Genomic DNA, 8,448 nt, shown 5'->3' with positions numbered 1-8,448 from the left:
GTTTTATTGACGTTTGAATGGTTAGGCTTCGCCCATGTCAGTCATTGTTTGTCGCTCTTGTGGTCGAGATCGTTTTTACGTACTCCCTCAAGCAAGCTGATTTACAATGGCATCCCCGAAGCCCTGTGCTTCTGTGTCCGAAGAGTCTGAGTTGAGTGATGGTGAGGTGCAAGTGTTGGACTCTAGTGAGCCGCTTGGCACGGCCTCCTCCTCCTCTTCGATACGCTCCGTGGTGATTTCGTGTGGTAGTGCGCGAGTTTTGGACTCAATAGAGCCGCTCGGGCACACTTCGCGAGTGCAAGTGTTGGACTCTGATGAGCCACTTGTGAGTGCCGCGCGTTCGTCAATTTATGACGATCCTGTTCCCGGTCCCAGCGGCTTGGCTGGCCCTAGCGGGTCAGTCATTGTTGGTGACTCAGGCGGTTCCACTAGTGGAACTGTCGGCTCTAGTCGTCGGTCGTCGTTGACTGACGATGATGAGCCGAGACCTGATGTCGCTGACGCTGCCGCTTCGGACAATGACGAGGAACTGGCACATGTGCCGGTGCCTCGTCCCACCGGGTCATCGGGCAGGAGAATGAAGCCGAACAAGGCTGAGATAAGGTAATTATAGCTTTAATTGGTTCTACTTTGTTGTAAATTTCACATTTTTGTTGTAAATATTGTATATTTTACATTGATTTAAAGTAATTTATAGTGATTAGTGTCTGAAATATTGTACAATATTTCAACATAATTTTCTGTAACTTATAAGCATATATTTTAATTGTTATTTTTTGTTTGTTTTAGCCAAATGTGGAATTGGGAGCGCGTCATTTTGTCCTTCGACACGGAGGACAAGTGCCTCCAGTTTGCGGAGGACAGGGGGCTCCTGCCTCCGAAGAAGCGGATGTGCCGCATACACAAAACGGAGATGTCATATACGAAGTCTGCCGGGTCCTGCGGGAAATACAGGTGCCGTAAAGGCACCTGTCGCTCCAAATCGGTGTCCCGTGCCAAGGGGACCTGGTTTGAGAAGGCCTCCATGCCCCTTTTCATCATCTTCAGGATAATGTACTGTTTTAGTGAAAACATGACGCACCTCGCGACCATGAAGAATGTGGTCTCAGCGGCATACGACAAAGTGGTGTCTAGTGCCACTGTCACGGACTGGTTCCACTTCTGTCGCGAGGTGGTCATGGTATACGAATTAGAGCACCAGAGGGGGCATGGCAAGATTGGAGGGCCTAACAAAATAGTCCAGATCGACGAATCAAAATTCGGCAAAAGAAAATATAACAGAGGAAGATTTATTGAGGGCCACTGGGTGATTGGGATGATAGAAGACGGGAGCGACGATTTGCGGCTCGAGGTGTGTCCCAACAATGAGAGATCGGCAGAAATTCTGGTGCCACTGATTAAAAAGCATGTTGCGGAAGGCTCAATTATCCATACAGATTATTGGAGAGCCTATATGAGCCTTCCGGAGCATGGCTACATCCACCGACGGGTAAACCATAGTGACCCAGAGAACAGGTTTGTGGCACCAGACGGGACACACACCCAGCGAATCGAGAGCCAGTGGCGGGGATTGAAGCAAGTGTTCCGGAGTAAGCAACGTAAATTAAACTTTGAGGAGTGGTTGTTTGACAGTATATGGAGGAGGCGAATCCACGTTAATCATTTAGACCCATTTGAAGAATTAATTAAAGCAATAAAGTATGTTTATAAAATAGATCTGTAGTTTTATTTTAGTTTTAAGTAGTTGTAAGTAGTTTTAAGTTTATTGTAACTAGTTTTAAGTTAGTTTTAGTTTATTATGTAATAAAAGATTTCACATTTAAATTGTTTTTTATTTCAAACAAATTAACATAATTCAAGTTTTTATGTGCAGGTATATTATTTTGAAACTAAGGTCATAAATAAAGCAATTGGATATATTATTCCTGCACTTAAAAACTCTGACTATGTTAATTAAGTAACCAACCCACATAATATACATACATAGGCATAGACAATATGCAGGTTAGTTAGGTTTAGGTTTGTTAGTTTCCTTTATATACCCAGAAATAGGAGCCCCGCGCAGCGGGGCTCCGTCGAAACAGTCAAAGGTGCTTACTTAATGGGACAGTAGTAGGTTCGTTAGGTTTAGGTTTGTTAGTTACCTTTATATACCTAGAAATAGGAGCCCCGCGCAGCGGGGCTCCGTCGAAACAGTCAAAGGTGCTTACTTAATGGGACAGTAGTAGGTTCGTTAGGTTTAGGTTTGTTAGTTACCTTTATATACCTAGAAATAGGAGCCCCGCGCAGCGGGGCTCCGTCGACATAGTTAAAAGTACGTGGTAAGTTTAAAAAGAATAGGTCTTAAAACCGAATTGGCCACCAAATCCAACAGCCGCACCGCTGAGGTCGAAGGCTCGCGGAGTAGCCCCGAGGTCAGCGAGCGACGAGGCCACATAGCGAAGCGCAGGGGGGGGAGGTGGCGAGCGAAGCGAGCCGGCGACGTCCCCTGCGTTTCGCTATGACCTCGTCAGCGAGCGACCTCAGGGGCGACGAAGCGGGCCTTCGGGCGAAGCGCGGCCACGCCCACTTTTGGCCACGCCCCCTTTGGCCACGCCCCCCGCCCTTTTTGGCCACGCCCCCTCCTCCCCCATCAACCTTTTTAGTTCATCCCCTGCTACTCAAAGAATAGGGTCTAAAACCGAATTGGCCAACAAATCCAACAGCCGCACCGCTGAGGTCGAAGGCTCGCGGAGTAGCCCCGAGGTCAGCGAGCGACGAGGCCACATAGCGAAGCGCAGGGGGGGGAGGTGGCGAGCGAAGCGAGCCGGCGACGTCCCCTGCGTTTCGCTATGACCTCGTCAGCGAGCGACCTCAGGGGCGACGAAGCGGGCCTTCGGGCGAAGCGCGGCCACGCCCACTTTTGGCCACGCCCCTTTTGGCCACGCCCCCCGCCCTCTTTGGCCACGCCCCCTCCCTATCCCCCTTTTAGGCTCCGCCCCTTTTCCTCTCAAAATTAGCGATTTTTGACGATATTTTGACGAAAAAACGCTTTTATAACCTAAAACTTTCACCATGAAAATCTCCATAATTATGGGGTTCCTCGCCATGGGGGTTGAATTGGGGGTAGCCCCCTCCCCCCCTTCCCCCCCAAAAAAAAAACCCCCCCAAAAATAGTGGGTCCAAGTACTAAATTTTTACCCATGACATATGACTATGACATATATGACATACAGCGACAAACTGACCAATCACGTGACAGAGTGCATACCCAAAGGGCTCTTTAATTGGTCGACAGAAATGAGCGGTAACGAAATGCACACGAAATGTGTCAAATGAAAACATGACGGCAATTATACGGAAATGCTGATTTCGCTCTAAAATTTTCTATTTAAAAATGAACACAGATGACAATAAACTTTACTAGGCTTCAATAAAATTAAATATTTGTTTTACTTATCATCTCTTTTTGCATTATTTTATTTAACGCCGGTATTTGCACGCTGAAGACGTGGTAAGTATACTCCGGCAAACTTTGTTAGAAAAAGGGCGCGTGATTCAAACTTTCTTAAGGAAAACAATAGTGGTTTTTATTATAATTATTAATTACACAATACACAATAAGGTTGTCAAACGCAACTAAACAAAATAATGCCGCCTTTGTCTGTATTAAATTAAATATGTATTGTATAAGGTTATTAATTTAAATGTTGCATTCTTTTCGCGTTCGGTTGGAAACTTGGAAGGTCAGATAGCAATTACTTTCGTAAAAACTAGTACCTACGCCAAATCCTAGGATTAGTTGTCAAAGCGGACTCTAGCTTTCCATGAGCTGTGTGAAATACCGGGATTCAATAAACGCCCTCACCCTCGCCGTAAATATGTAATAGTAAAGGCACAGAATATAATAATAGTACAAGTACAGAAGGCCCACTGCTTTGATGTTCACGAAATGCCGCTTTTTTAAATGCCTACAAAATTCTAACAAAGAAACGAGCCACACGTGCGCAGCGTCGGATGATAGGGTTGCCTATAGATTAAAACGAATTAATATTTGCAAAAAATGTTATACTATTATATTCATGTCTTGGGTACTTTCTAGGTATATATACAGTATTTATATATTTTTGTTTGTCCCAACATCACAAGCCTTATTGAACTTTTCCGTGGGACTCAATCAATAGTAGATCTATGTAAAATTGTGCTATTTTATTAATGAAGTCTATTTAACTAAGCTTCATTAGCCATTCCACACGCGGACATCGCATATGAAACTTAAAAAAAACTCGCGACGTAAAGTAACAATTAGAATGTGCGAACGTGCGTTCCATGAGAATGCGCGCCACCCCTGAGTAGGCCGCGAACTCGCGGCCGCCGGCATGTACTTGTAGCGCGGCGATAGGATCGCGGAGTGAGCCGCCCCTGGTAAAGGTTTAATTGTCAGTATCTTGTGATACAATCTAATATGGCGAGTATTGCTCATGGCTTTTTCTTGCTGAAGTAAGAGGTTTGTTGGATTGATTACATTTTATATGATGTGTTAATATGACCCCCGTATGACATTCTGAAAGTGTGGCTCCGCAAAGCCTCTACGGGGGCTCCACGAAATAATACATTACGATACAAGTGCGTAAAAAAGGAAGTTTGAAACGAGTGGCGATAAATTAAAACACGACCGAAGGGAGTGTTTTAAATCGACACGAGTTACGAATTTCCTTTTCGCACGTGCATCGTACGACGCTTTTCAGTACAGATGACCCTCCGAAGTTTCGGCCTGACATATAATGAACCACTTTTCACACTAGTGCGTAAAAAACACCATCTGTACTGAAAACGTATGTTTCATGAATTTCATGATTCGCTTGGCTAATATTAAGGTATAGTCAACCAGTTGGAACCCTAGGCCACTCGATCTAGAACTATGTCACAGTGGCGTTATAAATCAGATTGTAAGAAATCTCTTACTGCTTGTCATTTTGACATGGTTGTAGAGTGGCCTATAGGGTTCCAATTGGTTGACTGTACAACCTAGGCATGACATGTGACATGAAAATAACAACAAATAATTATAAAGAATCCTTTTATTTTTTAAATACAGAATCAATTACTCACAAACGACACGTTTAATGTGTAGAGCTATTGCGTAAAATGCAATTTACAATCGATAAAACATCAAGCGCAACCCTAGAGGTACAAACCTATCAGAGATCAAACAAAAAATATACATATAAGGTCCTAATTTATTAGATGCAGATATTTTTACAGCTGATAGTACTCGGTCTCTAGAGTATATTAAACCGTGAAACATTATAGCTTTTACGATGTTTTTTTGGAGAAAACGGAAAAACAAATTTGCTACGTAAAAACACCCTGTTTATGTGATTATTAAATGAAAACTCATTGAACAGATTCTAGTACTTACTGTAGCACGACCAAGTTTCCCACGCGTAACGCAGGTAGAAGGTTCCGCCGGCCCTTCCGATTCCAACGGTACCGCACCATTGTTTCTACATTGCGATGGCCGGCCACTGCAGATGCGCGGGTCCAGCGTCCCGTTACTCAGGAAGGAAGCGTCGCTTTCACCCACGCCGTCGGGTGGTATAAAAGCCCGCCGGGACACATCCCAAGTCAGTTGACATCCCAGTCTGCTCCTAACTAGGACCTTACTCTAGGCCTAAGATAGCTCCTTGCTAAGTACGGAGAAAGCCCGTTCCGATCACACATTGCGTAAACCCCTGCGTTTGGCGTAAGGTCGCAATTCCGATCACACACGGAGAGTCTTCTACTAGCAAGGCGTGAGCCCGGTTCGGAGTACGTCTCGTTACGTCACCTCTTTTCGGTACACCCGCTACCGTCGCGTCCATAGTCAAAGTGAAGTTCAGTGAAAGCAACAGTGTACAGTGCTAGATATACCACTCACGGCATTCGTGTTACTTAGTGTTACTAGACTACATTGTATAAGACTATTTGTGTAAACCTGCGTGTAACTCTTGTGTTGTCTAAATAAATCCAATTGGAATCGTTGTTGTTGTTCTATTAAGCCAGGCCTGAACCCTCACCATCTTATAAGAGTGTCGACTTATTGGGAACCTCAACCCAATTAGTCTGCGCTCGGTAAAGGGAACAACATCACCCCTTTTACCGCCTTTTACAACTGGCGCCCAACTAAGTGGCCCTGGCTTCAGAACCTAGAACACGAGCACAACACAGAGCGAAGATGGCCCTCAGCATGACCGAAGAACAGCTCCAGCGCATCATCGCAGCTCTAGCACCGGCAAGCAGACAAGGTTCATTCGCACGATGCAACGCAGTATACGACGGAACCGGCGACAACGAGGCTGTAAAGACGTTTCTCTCAGCCATCAAGGTGTACAAGAAAATCGAGAACATTGACGACGAGAACGCTCTCGAAGGGCTTACCCTCCTATTAAAAGGAGACGCCGCTGTCTGGTGGGAAGGCGCTAAGTCAGACGTCAAATCCTGGACGGATTTTGAAGATCGGCTTCGGCACGCGTTCGCACCGAAGATACCAGCGGACATCCTGTATCAGAAGATAATAGAACTGAAGCAGGATGCGACGACCCCTACGGAGAAATTCGTCGCAAAGAAGAGGGCGCTCATAGCCCAACTACCGGCACCAATCCCGTCGGAGACCCATCAGTTACATATGATTTATGGTCAGCTCCACTTAAGCATACGGGAAATGGTGCCGAGAAGCGCGTTCAAGACAGTGGATGAACTCCTGAAACTTGCCCGTAGCGCTGAGGAAATCTTACAAGAGAAGAGGCCTAACTGGGAACCGAAGGTTCCCCGCTACCCGAAATCAAGAACAGGGACATCTCTAGACGCCGACAATGCACGTTCTGCCGCAGATATGGACACATGACGGCAGAGTGCCGTAGCAAACAGCCTCGACAACCGTCGAGCTCATCTGCAGGGGAGGAGCAGTTAAAAGGCCACCCCCCGCCACGCCAGCACCGGTTGGAATCACTTGCTATGGGTGTGGAAAGCCTGGCGTCGTACGCAGCAAGTGCCCCACCTGTTCCGGAAAGCCACCGTCAGTCGATCGCAACCCGGAATTCAGCTTTTGGGGACCAGCCGCTCCAAGTGACGTCCGGCCACGCCCTACATTGCCATTGAAGGTGGGCAGAATACACGGGGTTGGATACGTCGACACAGGCGCCAAAACAAGCGTGGCGTCCACCGAGTTGTATAAACTGCTGAAGAGACAGGGACAGATATTCACTGAAACCCTAAGTGACATCACCCTTGCCGACGGAAGTCTAAAGCAGCAGATGATGTGGGAAACTCGCGTGCCCGTGGTCATTAAGGGCCGAGTTATCCCCACGACATTCATGATCTTCCCAGAGGCTCGCAACAATAAGACTCTACTGGGAGTAGGATTCCTGGAGGATTCAGGCATCGTGTTGGATGTATCTCAGCGGATCTGGTACTTCAACGACGACAAACATCGTATATACGACCTGGTACCCGAGTACACTACCTCAGCGGTCCCTAACATAGCTACCATGGCCGTAAGAGCCACAGCGCTACCTACGAAAATGTCGCCTATCCCTTGCACGCCACCAGCAAAGAAACCACAGGAAGCAGCTGGCGTGTCTCAGCCGGCGAAGAAAGTGAAGAAACAGCTGTTCGACGGATATACCCCATACTTGATGGAGTGCCTGTACCAAGATGCAGTAGAAACAATTGAGCAGGCTGATGTCACTCTGTCGCCGAGATCCCAGGGCCTGTTCCCGGAGACGAATGGGGTTGAGTTATGCGCTGTGGAGTGGAGATCCAAGAAGAGGATGCCCAGCGCCGTGCCGTGATCGAGGAGCTGCTCGAGAAACATTGTGGAGTGTTTGAAACGACAGACACCCCCACACTACACGCCGAAGCAGATTGTCGCACAAAGAAGCGGCAGCAACAAGAGATGAGCTCAACTGCAGGGGGAGATGTGAGCAAGGTTGCTCCATCAGCACCGGTTGGCATCAGTTGCTACTGATGCGGCAGACCCGGCGTCGTTCGCAGCAAGTGTCCTAATTGCTGCAGAAATACAAATCCAGGAGACCAGAGCGTCGGTCTATGTTCTTGGGCCCCAAGCCTCCCTGGTGAAATAGGGCCAAGCCCTACAAAAGTTGAACTATGCTACACGCTAATTCCCTCAACGGAAGAAGGAAAAGAAGCATTAGACAAGAATAGTCAGGAAACTTTGAAGTTGCAGTCACGTGATCCAGCAGTGGTCATTCCAGCTCATGCTGAGCGTGCTAAACTTGCACCAAAACAAGATAGCTCTGACGTAAAGTCACAACATCAGCTCGCATCATGCATAGTCACTCGGAATAGTGACTGTCCGAAGAAGATGAAACCTCCCCAAGATGCAGCGTTTGCGCTATATCATGAAGAGGTGGTGGCCCCTACGGAACCACCACCCCAGCCACTCAAAAACTTCAAGAAGAAGACTAA

General features: G+C 47.0%; 2 protein-coding genes across 2 annotated transcripts; both read left to right on the top strand.

Moving 5' to 3' along the window:
* Positions 1-28: 28 nt before the first annotated feature.
* Positions 29-1,867, top strand: LOC125234096. The gene is made up of 2 exons (XM_048140280.1): positions 29-603; positions 790-1,867. Exons 1-2 carry the CDS (start codon positions 107-109, stop codon positions 1,721-1,723), a joined length of 1,431 nt encoding a protein of 476 aa, XP_047996237.1. The 5' UTR covers positions 29-106; the 3' UTR covers positions 1,724-1,867.
* A 4,329-nt stretch (positions 1,868-6,196) lies between these two features.
* On the top strand, positions 6,197-6,865 carry LOC125234190 (activity-regulated cytoskeleton associated protein 2-like). The gene has a single exon (XM_048140397.1). The coding sequence runs from the start codon at positions 6,197-6,199 to the stop codon at positions 6,863-6,865; it is 669 nt and encodes a 222-aa protein (XP_047996354.1).
* The last annotated feature ends 1,583 nt before the right edge of the window (positions 6,866-8,448 follow it).

This window comes from Leguminivora glycinivorella, chromosome 15, assembly GCF_023078275.1.
Source record: "Leguminivora glycinivorella isolate SPB_JAAS2020 chromosome 15, LegGlyc_1.1, whole genome shotgun sequence".
Classification (NCBI taxonomy): domain Eukaryota; kingdom Metazoa; phylum Arthropoda; class Insecta; order Lepidoptera; family Tortricidae; genus Leguminivora; species Leguminivora glycinivorella.
This window is presented reverse-complemented; position numbering and strand designations above follow the sequence as displayed.